The following is a 27,048-nucleotide window of genomic DNA, read 5'->3' as shown; positions in this document are numbered from 1 at the left end:
GCACGTTACAAATTTTAACTAATCATTAACTTTTTTATTGAATGAAGTCAAATATTTTTAATTTCAATGTATGCATGACCGCACATGACAAAATACTGAGAGTACGTCGGTAATAGAGTTGCGCCGATAATACAGAGTTAGAGTATAAATTATTCTTAAACTGATATTTCAACTTGTTACCTTGAAACAAAAATCAGATTTATCTTTTTGGATTTGAAGGAAAGTCATAATTTAAGCCATTAAAGACAATGAATATGCAATATCTCTTTAAGCCACAGGATACACTTATGTTAATCTGAATGAAGCGTACATTGCACCTCCTCAGCGGAGCTTTTTCTCTGTTTTATTTTGACGATGTCACTGTTTTCAAATCATTGGTTGCATCACTTTAATTTCCTATATTTTAACTTAGAAAGCATTTGATTGAGGAATCCAAAGACAAAGTGATTCAAAATTTAACGTTTAATGCTTTACATAATCATGATACAAATGTTATCATGATTCTAAATCGAATATCAATTTTGAATTGAAATTATACATTGAATGTCTTGTTTATAGTAAGAAGCAACTACTCACACTTATAGCGAGTATATCAGATAATTTTTCAACAAATATTCTGCAACAGCGAAGTTATTTATTTGTGTCCAAATAACTTCTTCATAAAATTATACTGGCGAAATAACACTTCACTCTTCCAAAAAAATTTACAATTGTATCTACGAAAAAAACATTGGCCGATTGATACAGAAAAGGGGAAACATCGAAAATGTTTTTAGAGTGTGTCGTGTAATTACTATCACATAACCTTTTTATCTGGTTATTCAATAAAGTAGAACGATCATTTACGAAAAGAAATCTACGGTGGCACAAAGGTGACATGTGTGTGTTTTTATTTATCTCGTGGCCACGAGATACTATGTCGTGGCCACGAGTTTCTAAGTCGTGGCCACGAGATAGCTAAGTCGTGGCCACGAGATACTATGTCGTGGCAACGAGTTACTAACTCGTGGCCACGACTTAGCTATCTCGTGGCCACGACTTAGTATCTCGTGGCCACGAGATAAATAAAACCACACACATGTCACCTTTGTGCCACCGTAGAAATCTGATGTCAATAAAAATTGAATTACCTGACCTCAGGTTTTACACAAGACACACCACAGCAACAATCAAACGATACATATTAAATATGTTAACATATTTATGGAAGGGATAAACAGAATGTAAACAATAATTTAGGCCTATATGTATATATATCACCACAACAAATCTACCAGCATTAAACTGTACAATATACAGTTAGAAACTAGTAATGTAGCTGCGCCGCTGATTACAACTTTCTTTGTTCTCTTTTCAATCCATTTATAAGCATCCATAGCATCCTGCTCTTTCAACAATTTCCCAACTTTCTCCAATGTCATAGCATTATAATCGTTCAACCAGGAAATCTGTAAGAATTAAAGTGATTAACGTATATAAAATCGAAAAAAGATGCAATATTTTGTCAAATGTATTTCTGCCATTTTGTTTATATATATAATATGTATATTTTGTGGGTGTAGTTCTTTTTTAACTGTGTAAGGATTGTATAATATACAGGGTATATTTGACATAAAAAAATACGATCTCCTTCGGTTCAAATTATGTCTGATAATCATTAAGAAATAAAAAAACGCCCACTAATCTACAATCATAACCAAATCAGAATTAAGTTATACAGGTATACATTTTGAACTACCAGAATGTACTGTTTACTTTTAAATCTATGAATTTACTTAATTACGGTGGAATTTTACGAATAAACCTAGTCAACAACTCCCAGCATTACTTTACAAATTGATTATTAGCACATTTTAAGTTTCTTAGCGTAGGTTAGGTTTGAATACCATATCCGTTCTGTGTACTTTAATTTTGTGTGCGAGGTCCTTATCCGAAGTCTGACGGAAATGAATTTTAAAACTCGTAACCTAACATCATTATCATATTTGACTTGGAGTGGGGGTCATTTTTAAAAAAATGTATTAGTGTCGTGTAAAATCTTTCGAATTGTACTATTTCAGAGACTATAAACTGTTCTATATCAAATGTCGAGAAGAGATACAATGTTGCGTTAATTCTAAAATAATAGTTGATTGATTGTGTTTTACGTCACACCGACACAGTTAAGGTCATTTTGGCTACAAACGGACACCTGCTTTCCGTAAGCTAGCTGGATAGTTTCTTTACATGAAAAAATCCACAAAGACCCTTTCGGAATTCGAAACCAAAGCGGTGAGGGCCAGTAGTTTGAAGTCAACGACCTCATAACTACTCGGCCACGGACGCCACCGTATAATAATTGAGAATATAAACAAAAGAAAGTAAATTTATAATACAACAATAATACAGATTTAACCATTTTCCCGCTGTACATCTTAATTGGACTTGCCCATATTTCAATCTTGAATAGCGAGGAGTGCAGATCATTACCAGAAGGTAGGGATATTACGCACTGATCTCATGCATAAATTCATATATATATATATACAATCTGATCAGGATCAATGCTGTTCGCTTACAAACCCTATAATAAGTAGAGAAACTGATAGCGAACAGCATGGATCCTGATCAGACTGCGCGGATGCGCAAGCTGGTCTGGATCCATGCTGGTCGCAAACGCATTACGTTGGTTTTGTCGTGACACGGCTCTTTTATCTGATCTGTGTTATTTACGGTGTAATTAATTCTATCAATCGTAAGTAGGCAGCAAGATGGTGTACACAACACCAAAAGTACTTGCCTCTAATACAATTGTTTTAAAAATATTTGCCAATATTGTTTCAAATATTTCATATTATTTTTAAGAATAAAGAATATCTACCTGTTTCTCAGACATTATAGTGTAATCAATGAGATGAGTTTCGTACGGAAACAACGTAACGGTCTCCATGCCTAACATCGTCACTCCCTTCATGGAATACTGAAATATACCGGACTGGGTATGTATACATGTTTTAAAGCATGATCACATAGTTATTCAAACATTACATTTATCATTCTTTGATAAGACATTTTTCTTTCCTTGAGGTTTGTTTATGTTGGTGTTGTTTTTTTTAAATAAAAAGAAAACACCAACGGTGAATGTTTGGTAAAAAACAGCCTTAATTACAAGCCGTTGGTAAATTGATAGATATAAAAAGTTTCCTAGTCATTTGAAGTTAAAAAATATATAAAATAATGTCAAATATTTCATTTATTGGTTACTTACAAGAACCTAAAAATACATATGTTTATTCATATACATATATGTACAGTAGGTTTATTGAATTACTAAGCACATCTCTCCGAGCGATTATTGCTGCCAACTACCAATTTATACCTTTGTTTCCACTTTCTTTACGTACACAATATTTTCTAAACGGATGCCAAATTTCCCATCTTCATAATAGCCTGGCTCTGGAACAATATAAATAATTTGTATGAAGTATTTGTTTCATCATGGTATATACTAATTCATTTCGTAAACAATAGATGTGATTGTCGGAACTGAAATAAATGAAATGTAATATCAAAGTCGAATCCAGTAGATAAAATAAATTAGTACATTTAAGGTGTAGTCAGAGCACATATTTGGAATAATAATTTTTGAACCTTAGTGGTAAGAAATTCAATACAATACATGGAATATAAAGATGATTTACTTACCATCAGAGTAGAACATATGCTCGGCAAGAGGAACGTCCCATTCAAATTTAGCATGATAATTTGAAATTCGACCAGGACCTTGGTTTAAAAGCGAGAAAAAAAACATTTAAAAGTTTGCGTTCATTCCATGAATTTCTTTTCAAAACTGTAACAGCGACTTGGTGAACTTTCAAATAAGAACGGAATCGCTGTTTGGAAATGTACATCACTGATAATCATATATTTGGAATCTACATTACATACAAAAATACGAATAAATCTAATTTGTTTTCAAACTTACATATGTTACTTTTATTCGTAGTAAATGTTATCCTTACGGTATTGTTTTATATTAAAATGCGAAATTTTTTATGATGCATAATTATAATGATACTATAATGATCGTTATTTATTAGTTCATCGAAATAATAAACCTTCATGTACACTCAAGTAGTGTCCAATACCATGTCCTGTTCCGTGCTTGTATGTTAGTCCAATGTCAAATAACGGTTGCCTTGCCCAAGCATCAATTTCCCTACCTGCAGACAAATATTGGATTGTAAATTGTTTGAATTGTTACGAAAGATGATTTCTAAATAAGTTTAATTTATACATGGGACTAGAGATTTGATGGTAGATCAATTATTTTGAGAAAATAACGTATTACATAAGATGCGTTCATTTATCTTTAAAAGAGGAGATTCTCTAAAAGATATATAATGCTATTAATTAAAAATCAGAGTTTCGCCTTTATGCAGTCTGTTTGAGAGACACATAAGTACCGGCTGGAGTGGAATATATTACACTAAGTATGTATTGAAATTAATCATTCGAAAGATCATGGCATACATAACAGTATCGAGATACCAATCGGGCGATATAATGTAAAACACAATCATACATTCCCTAATACGAACTTATTACCATGAAACATTTGTGATCATGAGAAATGCTTTGTGGTATAGATAAGAAATTACTTTATGTATATATCAAAATCTGAAGGTCAGCTTTATTCTGTGTAAATCAAATGCCCAGTTTGTTAGTCATGTTTTCCCAGGAATTGACTCAAATGATTTCGTGTTAGCCCACAAATGATATTCTAATTATTAAATAGATTGACTTATTATGCATAAAAACTTTAGAGCAACCAATTTAATACTCAAACCAAGTCTGCAATTTTTATGTAATTTTGTTGTTATTTATGCTTCCAATGGATAACACTTTGTCCATAGTCGTATAGTTAATTGATAATAGATATACAAGTGTTGGTCAATATGTAATGTAATACGAAGCAAATTTCCTAATTGAGCTCGTGATTCTTGTGTTTGCGCAAACTAAGCTATGCTTTCAAACGAAACCAAATACCGTGTTACAAAGTTCTTGTAAAATACAACGTGAAAGCTTGAGAAAAACTAGGAAAATCTGCAGTCAATGTTTATAATGATATTTAAAGTATCCATGTCAACAATGAATTATTTTATGCAATTATTTCGAGGGGGATGCATTAAATAAGAATGAGCAAGAGACAATTAAAAGATACCTGGTATAAACCGCTCCAAACATTCATAAAGCCAAGTTTATCATTGACAAAGATGCCAGACTTTCACTTATCAGATAGCCCATATCGCATGGATATCAAAAGGGTAAAGTTTTACGATTCTGAAGAATCACAGATAGTTATGGGAATAAGATGGTACCCCATTGCTAACATCGGGCCAGAACAAAGGGCGAGTTACATGTGCTCGAAAATTGCTGAGATGTTTTCCTAAATACGACAGTATTTCTAATATCATTATGACTGGTGATGAAAGCTTATTTCACTACTCTACGCCAGCTTGCAAGTGTAATAAGAAGATTTTGGCAACCTAAAAATGTTCACCAAAGAGTGTTCTTCCACTGTTACAAAATGTCTGTATTTTCTGAATGACAACGGTCCTGCACACAAAGGAACTACTGTAATTGCCATTGCCTTTAAACATCTACCATATAATCAAGACTTGGCATCCAGTCACGTTTGCCTAGACTGATAAGATATCTTGCAATCCATCGCTATACGAGTAAACCTGGACTAGGGTGGCCATTTGTCAGTTATTGAAAGGCATACCCCAAAAGGACTGTGCAGAAGCATTTAAATATTGAATAATAGGTCTGACACTTTGTATTTCTGTTGGAGATAAACCGGCGGGTTGATAAGAAAATTGTAAAGTATTTGATTTTTTGTTTAATTAATTGACCATAAAGCATTCCATGTTGAACCACCTTCGGAATATTTACTTTGCTTGCTTAAACTTGCTTATTACTATTGTGTAATTGGTGTTATTATAGTTTTTGCGGTAATCATGAGTTAATCAAATAAAATATTTTTACCAAACAGGCCCTTGGTCCAAATTGCCATGGCAAGATTGATCTGTCCCATTAACACTCGTGTATAACATTCCTATATGCATAAACAAAAGAAATTAGTTCTTACTTTAGATAGAAAGATAACGGTGTTTTTTGCGTTGCATATGTTATAATTTTGGTTATTGCGTTATAAGTTCTACGACAAAAAAAAAAGACTATGATAACGAATCATTACAACACCAACAATTATGATAACAACAAAAGATGTGTAAACTAAATTCATATAGGAATCATAAGCAAACGAATTTATTAATAAATATCAAAATCATACTTTTTCAAATGATGTTGGTTCTCTCCATAAAAATGTTCTCGTTACATCAGTCGTTCCGTCTCTGAAAAACAAACAAATATTTAAACAAGACATCATTTTAACATCATTTAATAATTCGTTAAATATAAGATCAGTTTGAATGCAATAGTACCGTAAATGGACAGAGCGAGCCTGCAACAAATTTAATGTTGCCGTTTAGAGCGCTCTGTATGCATTCATTTTCTTTCTTTTTCAATTGAATATTGAAACAGAAAGAAATAAATGGTGAGTTTCAGTAATAGGAGCTTTTAGTAACAAACTTATTGTTCTTCATTCAAAAACTTTATAAAGAAAGTATGTAATTTGCATTGACATATGCTTATTTTTATGCATAATTATGAAATATATTTTCGCAAAAAGTTATAAATGATAGAAATACTGTACAGATACTGTCCGCCGGAATCAATGAGATACGTTTCATCAGCAGTGATACGACGATCAGTCTGGTTATTCGGGAAGTAATGTATGATAGCTGCGTTGGAACCCGACGACGATATAGAAGCAAAGCTGTCTCCTCGGTTGAGATCTTGTAATCTGAAATAACATAGAGCTACAGTACAAAATCTATTGAATAATATATTTCTATAACTGTGTCACAGCAAATTTCTTACTGACACGAAATTTGATTTAATTGTCAATAATCTTTTAAAATTTACTTAAGCTTTTAAATTGTATATAATCTTTATATATACAGTATATATATATATATATATATATATATATATATATATATATATATATATATATATATATATATATATATATATATATATATATATATATATATATATATATATATATTTATATATATTCTACACCTTTTATAAGAGAATAGCTTTTAAAAGTGACATGATGCTCATTTCTCTCACTACGCTAGTTGTATATTTTGAAAGATTGACTATTTTAATTGCGATTGAATCACAGATGTTTAAAATATAAAAACTGCATAAATATGAAAAGATTTACCCATTCTTTTTATAAAACGAACGAGAAGGATATATATGACTGTAAATATTTAGATGGACAACGGGGTTATATATTCTCCTTTGATAATTACTATAACATTGAAAACAAATAAATGGCAAAATGTATAGTTATTTAATTTATTACCTGAACACTCACCATTCACTCTTGGATTGGCATAGCGTCACGTAAGATTGGTTTGCAGCTGACACGGTAGAATGAATTTGTTAATAATTTGTCGGTGCATTAATGTTATTTTGTGTTAGTCGATTTACTTGTCAATCTGAATAACACATCTGATGGCAGCAATTATTTCTTATAAATATAGAGTAAGCATTTAGATATAACCCAGATATGCAGATGTGCTGAATCAAACTGCCCTTCAGCACATATTTATGGACTTTTAAGACTTATATTTATTGATATATTTTAGTCTGTTTTCGACTTACGATCTCAACCGTGTCAATTCTTTTGATGCAGATAGTTCAGTCCATTCCTCACCAGCTTTTACCTAGTTACACATTAACACTATCTATACACATACAGATTGCAAAAAATAAACAAATTCTTTAAATATAAGGTACATTTTTAACAATTTGAATTTCTTACCTAAAACTTGCTTAACTTTATTTAGTATTATCAAAGAACACATCAAAATTTTATCTACTTGTATTTTTTCATCTTAATTTTAACATAACAAGGAATGCTTTCATTGAAAAATACCAAATTATATCAAAAGTTCATTATATGTTATCAATTAACTTCTATTATGTATCTAACACTTATCTTAACTATATTTTTGTTTATCTCGATGAGATCATTGTTTTTGTTAGATGACTTACAGTCTGAGAATACTTACTCCCTTTTCTAGTTTTGATGCAAATATAGCCAATGCCGCTGCATCGCGAATCTGTATGATAAAAGTTATAGGCACCTCAAAACTCAAAAAGACATATGTTTATTTCTAATTGTAAACTAAAACTTGTACAGTTGAATAAAATCACACTTTAACATTGAAAACAAAAATAACAAGTCTGTATGCGTATCTACTTAGCTAAAATTGTCATTCTTAAATAAAAGCAAAATCAACAAAAAGAACCATGTAATTAAAACTGTCAATAGACCAACAAATTCTAAAGTTGTTTCACCAGGTATACAATTTATCATGCGACAGCAAAGTTTATTGATAGATATTACTAAAGGCACGTTGATGAGTGGTGTAGATGAAACATGTTTGTAATTAAGATGAATTATTAAAGTATTTGTCTGTGAAGTCATTTTCTCCAATTTTCATCACGTATAATAAAAGTTTTATAAAATGAATTCCGCGAATTTTTTCAAACTTACATGGCAATTAGTCATTCCCTGAACTTCCACATCATTTTTCTGCGTTTTTAGCATAGCCACTGGTGTATTATCAACGAAGATCTTATCCTGAAATATAAAACATAGTTTATATTTCTCATTGCCGAAGTTCCAAACATATTTCTACTTTCCCGAATAATTAACCATAGATTATATTTCTAATTTTCCGAAGTATCAAACCAATACTATAATTATTTCAATATCAACAAGATAACGTAGCAAGTTCGAATATATAACAAGTAATTGTAATGTTTAAGCTTAACCAGTTAAGACAATTTGAAAGCATGAAAAGACATTTTACTGTCACTGATACTAATTGTAAACTGGTTTTTACCTTAATTAATCTAAATAAGAACTTTAATTACGATGAGAAAAAAGCACTAATACATGCACTATACATGGAATACCTCATCAATCATGTTATAAACAGCGTAGTTACAGAAATATGACAGCCAGATGCGTTTGACAGATGCATTCCTTGCCAGGGCATCGAGTTCCATAATGAATGTATCATAACTGTACTCTTTTACCTAGATACAAAATATGCACAACCGTAATAAATGTCGGTTTTAATCAGTATAACTTGCACTAGAGAAAACAACAAGTCGCTTGATCTTAAAAGAATGAGTGTAAGTCGTCAGCATAGATAACGTTATAAAACTGATGCAACTGTAATTTATAACAACATGTAAGATATTGTTCAGATCTGTAGGCTTTGATAATAAAATCAACACTTTGCCAGTTATATACATGCGTATAATACTTTATCGAATGAGCCAAACATAACATGTGACGTTGCATAGTTTTGAAATAAAAAATGTGACCATTGTTTAATTAAAATGACATAAATTATGCCAATCCATGGGTATATAGTGAGTGAACAAATGAAAGTAAAATAAATTAACATTTTTCTATAATTCTGTCAATTTTATAATTTACTTAGCATGAACCATGTATTACTCTAATGACCCAATGTAATTTCTGTATATTTCAATCAATTTCTTTAAAAAATAAAGTCAATTCAGTCAAGCTTTTCTAAACGATTTTGAGCTTCATTTATTACGTAAAGGTAAAAACAATCTATAAAGTTGTATATTATATTAAGATATATTACGGTTAAAATCCAAATACATCTGCTTGTTTATTAACTGTATATACTATTGTGTAAAATTCTTACAGTGACACAAAGTTTGTTGGCTGTTTTAGGACAAGAGCCATCAGCTCTAGTGTTTAGATGTTCTTTCATATTCACGTCACTTTCAGGATCTTTCGGTGCGGCTGTTAGCTTTATATCTTTGTTCTTTATATACAAACTGTTAAGATTTGATCATGTTAATGTTATGGTTGATTCTAATAATATATATATATATTCAACTAATTGAACCTTACATTTTTAAAACATCTGATAAAAACTTTTAAGACCTGTATTCAAACAACCATTTCTGTATAATTTCCTTCGATTTAAAATTTAAAGGATACTAATTCAGATCAGCATCGTATAAGAAACATAAATAAATCGAAAAATGTAATTTTGAATCTTATACAAGTGTTTAAGATAAAATCTGATTACCTTATAGAGTTCGGTCGAACAATTGCTAGAGAGTAGAAGAAAGGATCATTAACAAATCCTCGAATGTCCGTGGCCCTCATATTAAATAACCCTGTAAAATAAATATCAGAAATTTATTCTGTTGGCAAGTAATGTAGAGAATACATTCAAAATATTAATCTCATTCAGTGATCATACAAATAATAAAACATTTTTGGTTTTTCTATAGTATCCGAGAACAAAAAATTAAGTCACTTCTAAATTGTTTTTAAGAAAATTCCTAAGTGATATGGATAAATCATCATGAAATGTGACTAAAATAATCTAAATTAACATACACGCTGTCTCATCTAGCATCGTTACAATCAAGGCATCTGCGTCCCTTTTCTCCATCTCTTGCCGGACCTCGCCAACTTTGTCTTGCCAAGATTTGCCTAAATAATTAAATTTAAAGTTAACAACAAAAAGTCCTTACAATAAATACATTGCTGTCCGTAAACGAGTGTCGTTTTTAAAAGAAAGCAGCAGAAACACGTGTTTTAGCAACAATAAACTTATAATTAATTATATGAGATGAATTGATGTGCGAGGCACGACGTGTAATAAAACAATAAACCCTTGAAATGCTGAATATTATAGTTAATATCGTAACTCACCAGCATATTTTAACGGATACGGATTTATGACTGTATCAGGGAACTCTGGTCTGTCGTCTGTCCAAATTTTGTCGACCAAGTCAGGTAAAACAGGCTCAATCCTTAGTCCCTGTTGTTCAAGTGCCATACTATGCTGTTGCCAGGCAGCTGCAATATAAATTACATTAGTTATAGAAGAGCATATTGCAAAATAAAAAAAAAACATCCAAAAAACACTAAACGCACTATTTCAAGGTAAAATCAAAATCACAATTCGAATTGTATTTAACTTACAGTTTCCAAAGAAATACGGACACGCGCCGACCTTCTTCAGTGTTTGTTCTTTAAGCTGTTCACCCAGCCATTCCTCGATGGTTGGAACACCAGGCTCCCCTGTAAATATATTTGTAGAGATAAAACTATCCATACAATAAAATATAACATCACAAGTTGTGTATTAAGAATACCTTAATGTCTTAATTTATTCAAAGATACGTGTACATGACTAAACATCTTTGTACTGAGACCTCGGAAAAAGTAAAGGGCAAGTCCAAATGAAATATTGCTTGCTCAGTAACAACTTACTTTCTCGCATAAGAATCCAATCACAGCCTAGTTGGGTCTCAGCTTGGAGGAAGTATTTACCCCTGGTCCATAAGGCGGCATGCGTCGCTGTAATCACTGCTGTACCTATTATTGGACATATTTCGTTATGTAAAATTACACAGCGGTCAATCATAATCTGAATGATGTATATATCAATTTATAATTGTTCTTAAATGAATCACATTATTAGTATTATAACTATATTGAATAAAAGTACATTCATTATATATTCCAATCGACAGAACATTGAATGTTATTATGTTTAAACTTATCGAAAATCAAGACATAAACAACTTTCTTTTTCATATCAAGCAGATGATATCAGAAGAGTTGAAAGAAAGTATAGATATTTCTCGACAGCTTAAGTTGAGAAGTATCATTTACATCAATTGAGTATAAATTACAGGTTTCAGTTTACCAAAAGTTCCTTTCATGATATTAAGGCTTACCCATTGAGCCATCGAACCCGGATATGAAAGCTCTTCTCTGATCATATCCTGACACAAACTCGCTCTGAAAATTATTACATTCATGAAAAATATAATCTGACACTTTTAACGTATCAATTTCCCATTTAGTTTTTGCGTCTTTTATTTATCAATATAAAATATGAACTTTGTTAACAATCATATTTATTTCATGGTCAACTGTTTGCTTCTTTAACAAAGCTAGACAAACAAACGTGGCTTGACTGAAATAAAAATAGAGCTATAAAGGCACAAGATTTTGAGAAAAAGTGGAGAACATTATTTAAGGAACAATTGTGCACCTGGTTAAAACCACCGATGTTCTGTAAACTAACTGGATAGCTTCATTACATAATATCTAAAGATAATTTCAAACCGCAGAAGATTCAACTTTTTTTTCTTTTTTCCTTTTAATATCATTTTTGTATCTCTCATTTCCATTTTAAAAAGAAAAAAGTGTTTTTATACATTTATATATTTTTATACATATTTCATACATTTTGAGCACAAAAAATCATTTTGTTTGTGTGGATTGTAAGCTGAATGTTATTATCCGTTTCCTAACAATTCATTATGGGAAAACATATTTCACAAGGATGATATTATAGATTATATAAAGGTTCATTGTAATTTAAAAAGGGCCCTTCTTACATCCAAGCTGAAGCTCAGAAAATTGACGTACGTGCGGTAAAGGTTATTTGATTTTTTTTTTACATTTGATCCTGATCTGGATTCTGAGCTTTAACCTGTGTGAAAACGGAACCAAGTGTACTTTACGGAAAATATCTGACTTTTTAGTTTCTTTTCGTGTCCGTTAGGGTGGTCATATCTTAAATAAATACAATTCGTTTCCTGATCTTTAATTTTTAGAAACAAATGACATTGGTGTGTTGAAAATAGCTCTAGAGACGTTGTTTGCACTTTTATCAAGATAACATGACTGCTATAATTAGCCTGAAATAGCACAGAAATGATATTCCAACAGGAAATAAAAGCAAAGGACCATCACCTTAAGATCCTTACACAAGTGGTTTGCATCTGAGTTGGAATCATAGTGTTTACGTAACTCAACCTGATTTATTGACGCATGTGGTCTAGTTTAAAATCATTACAGTTTAACTTCTGTTTCGTAATCAAAAAGCGGTTTTAAGGATAGTGCATGCAGGTAAATCACTTAACAAGCCGATGAATTTTACTTTTATTTTATAGGATCACACGAATCTTTATTCCCATTATTTACCAAGCGCCATATTGACATGAAAATATATTCTCAAAATACCATATGGAAGTCCTCAGATGGCACTATATATGCGCCAATTTTCTTTAGTGTCATCTCTGTACGTAACGCCATGACCTGTGAGGAGGTATTGGTCCGTGTTGATACAAACTGAAAAATATACAACTATATGATGAACACATTTGCACATATATTTAATAAAGTTAGAAAAGGAAAGCAAGGAATATATCAAAGGAACTGTGTAAATAGCGGTTGAAATAAAAAAGAAATATGCTTAAGCACTTAAGCTGATAAAACTACATTATCACTCCAGAGTAGATAAGCTTAAAATATGACTTGACCGTTGACAATGAAAAGTTAAATCAATTTCTCACAAATACGTAATAAGCAAAAAGTAATAAAATCGTCCTAGTTTACGTAAACAAAGTTATAAATATGTCGTACAGACATGGATTTTACGTTTCCACCGAAGGACTGAGTTAAACATAGCAATATTTTATTAAAACAATATTCAATAAAGTGCTTTACAAACAGGAACAAGTGTATTTTAAGTTACAAGTATTTGGTTAACTGAGTTGTTTGAGGAAAAAATCATATCCACCTACCTCGCCATTTTCACATGTGTTCCAGTTACCAGGCTGCAGGGCTGTGAAATGCAAATGAACTATGATAAACTAGAAATGTGTCCATAGGACACGGATGCCCCCACACGCCACTGTTCTGTCAATCTTATGACTCTAGGTCAAATATTTTTTGGACAAAAAATCAACAAAGGGCCATAATTCTGTTAAATTTGGTCGCAGCAAAAATTCTTTCCTTTACTAACATCTACACATTAAGGTTGTAAATCCCTGGAAGTTTAAGCAAACTCTGCCATCCGGTTTAAGAGGAGTTACATTCACAAAATTTCTACAAAGTATATAATGAGAAAATCAACAAAGGGCCATAATTCTGTTAAATTTGGTTGCAGCAAACATTCCTTCCTTTACTGCCATCTACACATTAAGGTTGTTCATCCCTGGAAGTTTAAGCAAAATCTGCCATCCGGTTTAAGAGTTGCATTCACAAAATTTCTACATAGTATATAGTGAAAAAATCATCAAAGGGCCATAATGCTGTAAAATTTGGTCGCAGCGAAAATTCCTTCCTTTACTACCATCTACACATTAAGGTTGTTCATCCCTGTAAGTTTAAGCAAAATCTGCCAACCGGTTTAAGAGGAGTTGCGTTCACAAAATGTCTACATTGTATCTAGTGAAAAAATCAACAAAGGGCCATAATTCTGTTAAATTTGGTCGCAGCAAAAATTCCTTCCTTTACTACCATCAACACATTAAGGTTGTTCATCCCTATAAGTTTAAGCAAAATCTGCCATCCGGTTTAAGAGGAGTTGCGTTCACAAGATTTCGGGACGTACGGACGGACGGACTGACGGATTGACGGACGGACAAGTGCAATGCTATATGCTCCCACATTGTGGGGGCATAATAATATGTTTTACTTGATAATTAGTCATTTATTTGTAGTTATTTTCCTAGTTGGCAACGTAATTTTTATGCATTTTAATAAACATTATTCATGCACTAATGGATACTATAGAATGAATATAAATGCAAATAAAATGACAAATTAAATACTAAAATGAATACATACGAAAAAGATTAACAGTAAAAGCAGTACTGTAGATAACGTTGTCATAGAAAACGAATATGTTAAAGCCCCTAATACCTTAAAACTGCTAAGACAGATCGAGAATCAATACAGTGTACGACATCTTAGTCTTACTCTGATCATATTTACCAATAATCATTCACCCATTATAAACACGTGCTAACACGTGCGCAATACTTCTTGTTTTTCTATACAGGTAAAACATAAACAACACAGTTTCTCTAATTATCTTCTGCTTTTTTAATGTAATAACTTTGCTTAGCTAATTCTTTCTATCCAATTGAATCAGTGTTATTTGCCAATGTGTTCTTATTGGATCGACATAGGGATATTCATATTGTCGTAGGCGTTATAATTCAATTATACATTAACGAAAATATATATATACAGGTATATCAGTATATACAACTGTATCTACATGGTTCAATCAAAAGTATGATGCAGACTACGTACACACATCAGTTAAAACTTATACAAGAACATGGAAAATAATTTTACTATTTTTCAGTTATGGTCTATGGAATTAAAGGCACAACATAGACAGGCGTGCCAATTTATTTCACAAGATCTGATGTTAAAACACATTATACACGTATGTCACAACGACGAGACGTGCATATGCATGAGATCAGAATGTTAGTTTTTGAATACGAAATTATTACTGCGGAAAAGTCACTAACGTGGATTTTCATTACAATTATCTTATAAGAAGTATTTGATGCCTACCGCAGCTGTAGATATTTCACTTGCAATTTAAATAAGCTATCGTTAAATAATAATTACCTTATATCATCAAATTCATTACATCATTATACTGAAATTATTCGATCATAGAATTCGTTTTAATATTTACATCTACCTTATTCCAGTTTGAGATGGGCTGTTTAGAAAGTTCAGAATAAAGAATGATGTTTAGAATAAAGATATTTTTTATCATAACTTACCTGTGAATCGATTCATGGAACATACAGCTATTATAACAAGTTGTTCAAAAACGCTCATTTTGGTTACACATTTGTTAACATCCACTCACTATTAATAAACTATAATACTAGAAGAAGGCGAAAATGTTCCCCGCTGATAAAAGTATGTACACTACCTGTGAGCAGTGGTTGACATGTATAAATACTACTCAGTACTTTAACAAATGAATTCAATGTGTCGATCTCTTTTAAACATAATTTGTTCGTTTTATCTGTAATTTTATTATTACTTAAAGAACAATTAAAACAAATATTATTTTTGCTATACATAAAGTACGTTTATCTAATGACTTGTTGAAAATACACATGATATTTATTTAATTTCATTATTGCGATTTGTAAATCAATCTTTGCCTAATTATATCATTCAAATTTAAGTTTGTTTATGTGTGTGGTTCATTGTTTTGGAAAAATAGCCGAGGAAGAAACTCTTATACATGTATTTTATAACTATGCATCTACGTATATATATCAAAGTGAGAACTAACATTGTTAAATTACGACAGACAAGTAGGGCCATTTTAGCTTCATAAATTCTAATTTTCATTTTTTTGAATTCACAATTTAAACATGATCGTGAATTCCCGTTCTCAACAAAGGGAATTCACGAATTCACGATTTCAGCTTCATGAATTCACGACATCATCTTCGTGAATTCACGATTTCAACTTTACAAATACATGATTTCAACTTCACGAATTCAACTAAGTAAATTCATGATATTCACTTCACAAATTCACGAATTCAGCTTCATGAGTTCACGAATTCCACTTCATTAATTTGCGATTTTAAATTCTTGAAATCACAATTTCAACTTCACGAATTCAACTACGTGAATTTATCATTTTCACTTCACAAATTTACGATTTCAATCACTATTTTCACTTCATGAATTCACGATTTCAACTTCATTTATTCACGATTTCAATTTCACGACTTTAACTTCATTTATTCAAAATTTCAACTTCACGAAATCACAATTTCAACTTCACGAATTCACGATTTCAACTTCACGAATTCACGATTTCAACTTTATGAATTCACGATTTCCAACTGCATGAAGTTAAAATCGTGAATTCATGAAGATGAAATCGTGAATTCATGAAGTTTAATTCGTGATTTCATGAAGTTGAAACAGAGAATTCGGAAAGTTAAAATCGTGAATTCGATAAGTTGAAATCATGAATTCATGAAGCTGAAACCGGATATTCGTGAAGTTGAAATCGAGAATTCATGAATTTGAATTGTCCTCGGTGGTCTTTCGTATTAAAATATCTAAAATGTTCTTCCAACAGTTGTTACATATATTAGTATATTTAAAAAATGTTTTGACGTTATGTTATTGCGATAGAACTGTACAGATTTGCACGTATGCTGCCTTCTACAAGTTTTTCTGTTTTCTTAATTCGAACAATACAGATACAATGAACTTATTTATTTGGCACTTTTGTTGGTCGGAAACACTTGCAACGTGTTTTTTTCCAGGTAAATAATCAAAATACTCTTTTCCAATTATCAGTTAGGAAAACTATGCTAGTATGTACACATCGTCGACGCACCAACACTAATATCCTAACAATAGGTAATTTCTATAATCTGTTAGATAATGATGATGACCGGTTACCATCAAATCTCTATTCCAAAACACGCAGATAATATATAAATGACCGATACAGTGTAATGACTTATGTGATATGTCTTCACGATTAAATATATTACAACCAATATTAAACTTTTCAGTGGAATATGTTACAAAGCATATTGACACCAGAGCACAGAGTACATATATAGCTTACATAACATTTGTTTAAAAATAAAAAAATCAGGATAAAGAACTACATCAAGAACGTTATAACAGATTACTACATCTGAATTGATAAACGTACAGCATTCCTCATTCACTAAGCATCGATTTTATCAGCCCTCTACACTAAAAGTATCTAAATCAATGGTCCGAAAAGAAAAGGAAAATATTACAACACTTCGACGAAGCATAAGGGAGCTTCTTATACCTTCTAAACGTCTCTTAGTAACTGTTGTTGTATCAAAGAAAAGAAAATATATATTCGTCAAGAACACTTGAAACAAGTATAACACACTCGTTTTGATCGAGGCATTGTTTGGAAGGTAAAAGATTGAACATAATTTACTGCACACTCTAGCACCCGCTTAAGTAGTATTCAATCTATACAATAAAGCAAATAAAACGCCTACAAGTAGTGTTTCTTCTCAATCTTAAACAATCATACACATTTAACATGTTTTTAAAATTAAACATGATTAAGTACAAATGAAAAAGATAAAAATAAAGTAGTGAATCTACAAAATGCAAAACTAATGCCGTGTCATGACAAAACCAACATAATGGGTTTGCGACCAGCATGATTCCAGACCAGCCTGCGCATCCGCACAGTCTGATCAGGATCCATGATGTTTGCTTACCAACTCTATTACAAGTAGAGAAACTAATAGCGAACAACATGGATCCTGATCAGACTGTGCGGATGCGCAGGCTGGTCTGGATCCATGCTGTTCGCAAACGCACTATGATGGTTTTGTCGTGGCGCGGCTCATTTATACAATTAACGGATTCTGAAAGACTAGTAGGAAACGTGAGAAAACAATGCTTTGCATACCACAGTAAGCTTCAATGGTACTTAATTATGCGACACAGCCTTTTATTTTTTAATTCTCCTCTAAATTGACGTAAGATTTCATATTATTACATGTAAATTTCTCTTTTGTGCTAAAACTTATAGTTAAAAAAATAAACACAAAATAGTACATTTAACACTTGTTTATTCTGGTACGAACATAATTCAGTAACATTTTATATGTAATTATTTTCATCTATGTTTTAGTAACAATTATGAAGGAATTTTAAAGATAGTCTATTAGTTGTGCTTTCACTGTTTAATTGACTCAGTAATATCTTGTTTGTGATTTTCAATTATCATTTTGCAGGCGTAGATTTTGAGGGATCTCCCTCTTAAAAAACATTATTCTCACAACAACAGTGTTGTAAAGTACCTGTAAAGATGTCGTGTACTTAGGTGTTAAAATAAGGTTAGAGCTAAGATGTTTTAGGGATGTTGCACTTTGCATTATCACTCATGAACAGACTCATCTAAAACGAGTTTAACGATTGTTTTTGTGTTGCCATTTCTCTCAAGGGACTTTCACCCTTGCCAGCAATGTATTGTTGTATTTCATCAGAGATCCGCATAAATATTACATAACTATTTATTCATTGTACAGGTAAACATGTTTCCGCAATTATTATCAGTCTGTAATGAAAATCAACAGTATGACATTGAGAGTTTTTTTCTGGATTTTTTCCGCTATTTCATCATCAGTTGCATGTTCCATATTCAACGTCCTTGATTATTAAGTAAACTATTGTTTCATTTCGAGAGCCAGGAACTTCAACGGCATAAATATTAAAGAAGTAAAAATAGTGTTCCTATAAGCTCAAATCAGGAGTGTTAAAGAATTTATACACGACGTAGACGGGCCGGAAAGTGAAAATCGGTCTTGAAATAAATAATACCCAGCTGAAATCGTCTATTTGCGGGCCAGTTATCTCCTTCCATCCTTCCTCTGCCGTCTTGTAACATCTTCATATTATTTCAAAATATGTCCTATGATTAAGATATTTCTTCACGAGATGTTTTTACATAACTCTCATCTCGCCTATTTTTCAATTTTTTATTAAGTTTTCTTAAGTATTAAGTATTTTTCATACCTGCATGTCCTTGAATAACTTAATAAAGTTTACGCATAGGCTACTGAATGCAAACACGCTTATCAGCAAAATTCAAAAAGAAAAATCAACCTGATAAGTTTGTACTTGTACTTTGATATGTATAATAAGGTAAAAATAGGGAATGTAAGCGAATCGTGAAATTACCGCTCAATGTTATGTAATTCTTCATGATGAATGGGGTGTAAAATTTATGCGGTTTTGATGTTTACAATTATTTTCATTAATTTTTTTTGTAGTCCTCAGATAAGTTAATCCGACAGTACTTGATTGTTAGTTATGCGAAACATTTCTCACACTTGCTGTAAATGGTGAACTTTGAATATTTTCAATTTGTTCTTTATTGGATTGTCTGTCTAAGTATCATAATATTATTGTGTTAATTGCTCTTGATTTGTATTTAATGTTCATGTAAAAGTGGAACGATGTTATAGTTAATCTAATATTACATTTAATACCTAATTTGTTGTATTAATTCTGATAGACATTTTACAAAATCTCATCAATATTTTGAAATTTCTATTTCTATTATTAGTAAAATTATTAACGTATGGTACAAACAAAATGCAGGTGCATGAAATATTTTAATAATGTGTTTTTTTCTAGTTGATATTTAAAGGTTATTGGCGTTTAAAAGGCTGAGATGGTTAGAGTGAGCTAAAGAAATAGACTGTTTTAATTACTGAAAAAGTGTACGTAAAAACACAACGCTTAGTACTTTAATCACCCGCTACGTAACATATCATAGGAAAAAACAAAACAGGATAATTTGTTTCTGACGCTGATGTAAAACACGACCCTGGTTTATCAAGATCCTGGTATAAAACACGGCTGGTGCTAATGCATATGCTTATGAAAATTAAGAATATATTAGCATACAAATGACAACTTTACACCACCCTTTTTTCGGATTAAATTCAAATCATAAAAGTTATTTTTAAAAAACATTGTGTAATGTTCTCATAACATCATTGAATGGTAAGTGAGAACAATATTATACATTTTACATACTTATGGATCAAGTCTACTGAACTTAATACTTTTGTTTTTCATTACATCAAGTCATTTACAATAACCCTTCCATTTTTACTTTTAAATTCTTATTAATATCAAAATCCCGGCGCACGCCAAATAATCTGCATTTTCCATATAATGGGTCGTAATCATTTCAATGTTTCTATCATGTGCATTTAAAACATACTAAAATATTTAATCCATACCTATCTAATTTTGTTTTGGATAATCTTGTCACAAAATATTGGGACAATCCTCGTATAAACATAATTGATTAAATATGCAATTAAACACATCGAGGCAACAAACAGTAGTGAACTTTGTTGCATTTCAATTAAAAGTCAGTCATAGGAAACTTGACCTGCATTACGCAAAATTCCAGTGAAGCTGCTTGAAAGAAGATTATAATCTCTTATTACTTATTTTTTATAATAAGATGGACACTATTTATAAGTTCTGACCAGGATAAGTACAATAAACATGACACTTAATATTATTTTTATAGTTAGCATTAGTCACTTTCTTAAAATCATTTCAATCACTTTCTTTTCGATTTGCCTTGCATTTTTTGAAGTCTGATGTTAACATTCATATTTTTACAGTACCTTTGTTTTTTTCAATGTACATACTTTGCAAGAAACTATATTCACTGTAAGATAAATATATTTTTATCTTTATAAGTTATGATGTGTAGTCAGAATAAAAACAACCAATTTATTTAAAATACTCTGAAGGCTTTGTTATTCCTTCATTATTATCTAATTATTCTAGAACCAACCACTATTTAATTGTCTATCTCGTTAAAAGACTTTCCATGTTTTGAGTCCTTGCCAATTAATACAATTCTATAGGAATGATGATTACCACTCACACAGATCAAAACAGTTTCATGTCACATGTTTCATCATTAGTTGGAATTTAGGGCGTTACTTAGGTACTTGTCAAACATGTATTATGTAATTAATATCCTATTAATTCAGAACATTGTTTCCAAATATTTTAGGTTTTCTGACAATTAATTTAAAGTTAATTCAATGATTAACATTTACTTTCTTCCCGACCTTGAATAAGCATTTACCTTTAGTAAATGAACATTACTTTTCGAAGGTAAGATGAAGTCTAATTTTCAAACAATCAAAACTATTTTCATAACATTTAAAGATTCTTGATGATGTTTCTTTTTTTGAAAATGCAGATCAGTACATTGCATTTGATCACTTTGTAGCAGGTTATATTGATGTACAAAAATGATATATCAACATGAATGAGATATAATTGAGCAATATAGTTGATTGATGACATATGCATTATGGCATTAATGGCATTATGCATTTAGTTGCGGACATATTGTAGCAACAGAAGCTTCTTATATTACATGTTATCATTGCCGTTATTAAAATTCAATTTAGCCTCAAAGCGTGTATTGTCTTTCTATGTTGTTGTTGTTTTTTGTGGGTTTTTTTTTGTTGTTGTTGTTTTTGTTGATTCGTTTTTGGTTTATTGTTTTTTGTTTTTTCTTTGTTTTTTTTGTTGTTTTTTTTGTTTTTTTTTATAAATTTGGTGTTCAGTTACAGTTTCTTACACGGTTCGTATTGGAAATAGTAAATAAATCACCATCTTTTCACAAATTACTTCACATTCAATGCTGTATTTTTCACGTGAAAAGCATCAACATACTTTAAATATATAATTAAAGCATTATAAAATGATCATTTGCCTTTCCTTCAGAAGAATAATCGTTTTCGTTCCGGAGGTTAAATGTAACATTTGTCTGAATTTATATGAAGTATGATAAATATTTTACACTAAACATTATATAGTTAACAAAATTAAGAATAACTAGTATGTAACGATTCTAAAAATACTTCCGATATAAGGACTGATCTCATTAAATTATATAGTTTAAAATTTGTAATTTTTACAAACAAAATGCTTTAAATATTTGATCAATATATTGCACGTAACAAATTTTATGAAAAGGAGCAACTAGTAACGCCTTTTTACTGGACCTATCAATAGATAAAGGGTTAAAAAAAATACCTCCCTTATATTTTTAGAAAATTGGCTATTACTTACATGCATATGAATGTGAAACACATAACACCACGAAAAGCCCTCTATATAGAAAATCCATGGTTTAATTATCCATACACCTTTAGATATATCTAGTTCAATGTCACTGAAACGATTGCAAATGTAAAATGATGCTGAAAAACAACCTTTCTCAAGGTAACACAGATAAACCTACCTGTATGCTTAGCCGGTAAATTATATCTCGTAAGTACAACGTCAGTCATGGATAGCTAGGTAAACATGAATTTAACATTGATAAAATGACGAAAAAAAGAAAATAAATTTTATTCAAGGACTGTGACATATCTTTATCACTTGAATTCACGTGTTTACATACTCGTCCGACAGCCGTGACAACAAGTGAAAAAAGCATGTTTAATTTAAAAACAACATCTATGTAATAGCCGAACTTATATCTTTACGAACGATGTCTTTAGTAAGAGCGGTTAAATACTTAATGCATAATATTGTAGTAAAGTAATAAGACTAATCAATGTAAACATAATGTATAACCTTGATAAAAGATACTTTGAAGGAAGAAATAAACCAATGTTTGAATGTACGCCATGTCCCTGTGCTGATATTGACATCTACTCCATTAATTTTAATCATAAAAACAATAACATTATGTCCGCTCATATATTATAATACAGCAATACATACGTTTGTACGAAGCAAAATATAGAAATAAAGGCATTGAAGAAGATTGTTGCAAATGTTCCGAAAGAAAAAAAGATAACGAAAAAGCAGAGTATAACAAAATATCGTATTTTGTTGAATATGTACAAACTATGAACAAAATTGCTATATCTAAGGGTATTTGTTTTGCTAGGTTTGTTCAACTTTTTCCATTAACACGTGCGATGTACTTCTTGTGCATCGAAACAGATAATCATAAATACTCAAATGAGAATATTAACAATTCACAGGAGATACTGATAATCACGGAATAAAAACTTCTACAATTATCTTCTACTATTTTATGTCATCACGTTATCTTGCTTTGCTAAATCCTTCTGCAATATTGCAATACTATTTTGTAGTGTTCTGATTTGCATATGGTGTATATTTGTGACAATATTTGACGATTGTGATACTGTTATTGTGGCATTATTACTGCACTGTCTTTAAATAATCTGATAAGAAGAGATATAGAAAGTATAGCACTTCTGCAGCTGCAAGAATTTAATGCAGAATACAATTTTATTCTATATCGTTTAATTATCATTTTCTTATTTCTTATAACCAACTGCTTAATACATCTGCGCAATTTTTCAATATTGACTTTTGAATCGATAATTCACTTCATAACCTACTGCTTCCCAATAACCAGAGATCAACGTGTAATTTATTTTATTTGTTAGATAATCTTTAAATACAAAAAGTCACTTTAAATCTAAGTTAGTATGTCTTGTTTTCTCATAGTATTCATTTTTATATTTTGAAAACAGTACCTGCAGGTACATTTATAAAACATTTGGCCATCGCATGCATGTAAAATAATCTGTTTAAAACGCAAAATTTGGTTACATTTCGGTTAACATTTGCACGTATAAACTATACACATTTTTGAATAAACATGACGAATTAAGTGTTTTGCTCTGATAAAATTATTATATAGGTTTAAACATTTTTCTACTTGTGATCAATGTTCGACATGCAAAACTAAGTTTGAGTACACTGGGAGACTCTGATCTGTAAAACACATTATTATTATACCTTTTAGTTACAATCATACCTTTTAGTTACAATTATACTTTTTAATCACAAATATACTTTTTAGTTACATTACAACACACAATGAAACATGTAGAATATGTGAAGTAATTGTAGCAAGTATCTCTTTGTAGTAATTATTACAGTAATTCAATTACATTGCATCTTTGCATTCAGCTAAAGAATTCTAATACATATCGTTTAAAAATATCTGATACGACTATTAACTCAGTTTATTTTATTTTAGTTTCGTAAGATGTATTTAACATGTTGTTGCTTAGGCTGTGGAATAAATTTAACAGCTGCTAAAAGATTATTAAGTTGGCAGCTAAAACGTGAAATCAATAGGGTTGAAAATATTTAATAGTATTCTCAAATTAGAAGGTAGCAAATCTAAGCTAGTTTTACAAGTATCTGTAACGTTAGCAATGATATAACACGATAGGTATTTAATTTAATTGTTTGACGATGATGTCCGGTCACTACCTTGTTTATTTTATTAAAGACAAGCTAAACATTAAATGTCCAGTAGCATTCCGTGATATTTGTGATGTGTTCAGACGATAGTACAATTTAAAAACAATGATAAACATTCTAACCGAATGAACTTGGAAACATGCATGCATGGACACCACAGCGTAGTGTCTATGAGTTTCATACGATAATACAAATAACATGTTCTGCAACGAAAATATTATAATTATTTATAAAAACCACTTAAAATGTGTTCAAACCAATACGAAAAGATTACACTTTTTGTACAGCTTCCATTTAATTTTCAGTTTTTGTAACATATTGTAACAGCAAACGGTCTGGAAAATGGGAAATATTTCAAAAATACAAAAACTAAATATAATAAATAAAAAATATAATAAACCAAATATATGAAATTGAAATTGAACACTAAACTTGCTTTGATTTAGTCGACTAATAAATATTGAACAACGTCACCCGCACTCTTACACCAGATATCTATCTTTAAAAAAATAAAAGTCAATTACCAGGCCAGTAAATGGTGTGTTTCTTAAATTAAACATTGGATACAGTTAAAGTTTAATTGTTTAATTGATTGGGGTTTACGTCACACCAACATAGTAATACATTAACTAAAAAGATATGCATTATGCATAAAGATGATATTAACAATGGGTATAACTGTTACGACCTTAATTGAGTCGGACATGTTCAACACATTTTAGTTGAAAGAGGTATGTCTGTTTGATTGTTTGTTTGATTGGGGTTTACGTCGCACCGGCACAGTATAGGTGATATGGCGACGTTCCAGCTTTACTGGTGGAGGAAGACCTCATGTGACTTCCGTGCATTATTTAAGGCACGAACGGGCACCTTAGTAGAACCACCGACGTTTCGTAAGCTAGCACATGAAAGAATCCAAAGTCCCTGTCGAATTTCGAACCCACAGCGGTGATATGCAAATGCTTTGAAATCAACGACCCTATATATAACCACTCGGTGACGGTCGCCCCTATAAAGGTATGTCAAATATATTGCTATCACGCTATATTGTTATACAGAAATCGTATCACTTCAAACAATTTAACAAAGAATAATAGCTATTTATAAAAAATGTTATAACATTTAAAGCTTCATAAATATTAAGCAATATGCAATCACCTGTGCATAATTGTTGAGTTGAAATTAGTTCTTCTGTTATCTTAAACACACATTGTGACTCATAAATGCTATCATTTTTATTTCTCAAAAACTTTCTTTTTATTTTTGGTTACCTTATTACAAATTCCAAAAACCTAATCTTTTGCTAAATAGATTAACTTTTTTTCCTTCTGTTGTTTCGTTTGCAATTGATACAATTATAGTGAATAAGTATTTTGTATGGAAGCCAATATACTACTTTGTTTACATTGTGTTACCTTAACGACACATTTAACGGCATACTTAACGCTAGTTTCTACAGTTGTTAAATATTAAACAAGCTCTAAATCGATTTATTAAAACATTATTTAACATATGTGTGACATTTCTTAAGAATAAAACATATGGATTCCTGAGGTATAATGTGCCTTTAAATATGTTACTATATGATTTAGTTTAATGTTAGTAAAACGAGAATATCTTAATTGTAAAGTGATTAATATAGTTTATAGTTTGTCAAGGACACGTGCGATCCGACAGATAATAATGCATGATTTGTAGCCTTAAGTATCAATGTTATATTTCAATATTTTATTATATACGTAGCAGCCAAAAGTGGATACAGTAATTAAATTGAAATCTTCCTCTTAACTAACGCACAATTTCATAAGTACAAAAACTTAAAAAGAATACATTATAAATTATTTTAAGAAACAATAATTTGCATCTTTGTCGGTATAATTATGAAGGCATTTAGATGCTAGTTAACTTTTAGTGGTTTCGTTAGATTAAAACAAAAATGAACAAAAAACATGCTACGTGTGTATATTATCTTACTATAGTATCTCTGCCTAAATTGTTTATTACAAACACTTTCATTTTTAACGGGTAGTTTGGGAAAACATTTTTTCGTAAATATTTAGTCTTTATGACTTTAAAGGGCGTTTTTTTGGGGTTTAGTTTTCAATTATGGGTTAAAATCAAATTTTTAAATTTTTCTTACGTCTTTGAATTTT

At 30.7% G+C, this 27,048-nt stretch overlaps 1 protein-coding gene across 2 annotated transcripts; it reads right to left on the bottom strand.

Annotated features, from left to right (window-relative positions):
• Positions 1-447: 447 nt before the first annotated feature.
• On the bottom strand, positions 448-22,872 carry LOC132728392 (xaa-Pro aminopeptidase 1-like). Of its 2 annotated transcripts, none has more exons than XM_060714039.1 (22): positions 22,706-22,872; positions 13,804-13,844; positions 13,241-13,348; positions 11,944-12,007; positions 11,474-11,578; positions 11,183-11,281; positions 10,910-11,056; positions 10,592-10,687; positions 10,275-10,365; positions 9,882-10,017; positions 9,112-9,234; positions 8,687-8,773; positions 8,199-8,249; positions 7,789-7,850; positions 6,761-6,910; positions 6,338-6,398; positions 6,031-6,100; positions 4,098-4,202; positions 3,685-3,762; positions 3,359-3,435; positions 2,861-2,959; positions 448-1,448 (listed from the first exon to the last, which is right to left on the bottom strand). In XM_060714039.1, the coding sequence occupies exons 1-22, from the start codon at positions 22,761-22,763 to the stop codon at positions 1,257-1,259; spliced, it is 2,100 nt and encodes a 699-aa protein (XP_060570022.1). In that variant the 5' UTR covers positions 22,764-22,872; the 3' UTR covers positions 448-1,256. The 2 variants fall into 2 exon arrangements, with proteins under 2 accessions (XP_060570022.1, XP_060570023.1); XM_060714040.1 differs by lacking the exon at positions 22,706-22,872 and adding an exon at positions 15,814-15,977.
• Between the last annotated feature and the right edge of the window lie 4,176 nt (positions 22,873-27,048).

Source organism: Ruditapes philippinarum, unplaced genomic scaffold (assembly GCF_026571515.1).
Source record: "Ruditapes philippinarum isolate M1 unplaced genomic scaffold, ASM2657151v2 ctg1370_1_1_1_1, whole genome shotgun sequence".
Classification (NCBI taxonomy): Eukaryota; Metazoa; Mollusca; class Bivalvia; order Venerida; family Veneridae; genus Ruditapes; species Ruditapes philippinarum.
This window is presented reverse-complemented; position numbering and strand designations above follow the sequence as displayed.

Coding starts and splice junctions, on each gene's coding strand:
- LOC132728392 (XM_060714039.1), bottom strand. CDS start 22,763: ATGGATTTTCTATATAGAGGGCTTTTCGTGGTGTTATGTGTTTCACAT. Junction 4,203..6,030: donor TTGGACCAAGGGCCTGTTTG/GTAAAAATATTT, acceptor ATTTGTCTGCAG/GTAGGGAAATTGATGCTTGG. Junction 3,763..4,097: donor CTACTTGAGTGTACATGAAG/GTTTATTATTTC, acceptor TTTTAAACCAAG/GTCCTGGTCGAATTTCAAAT.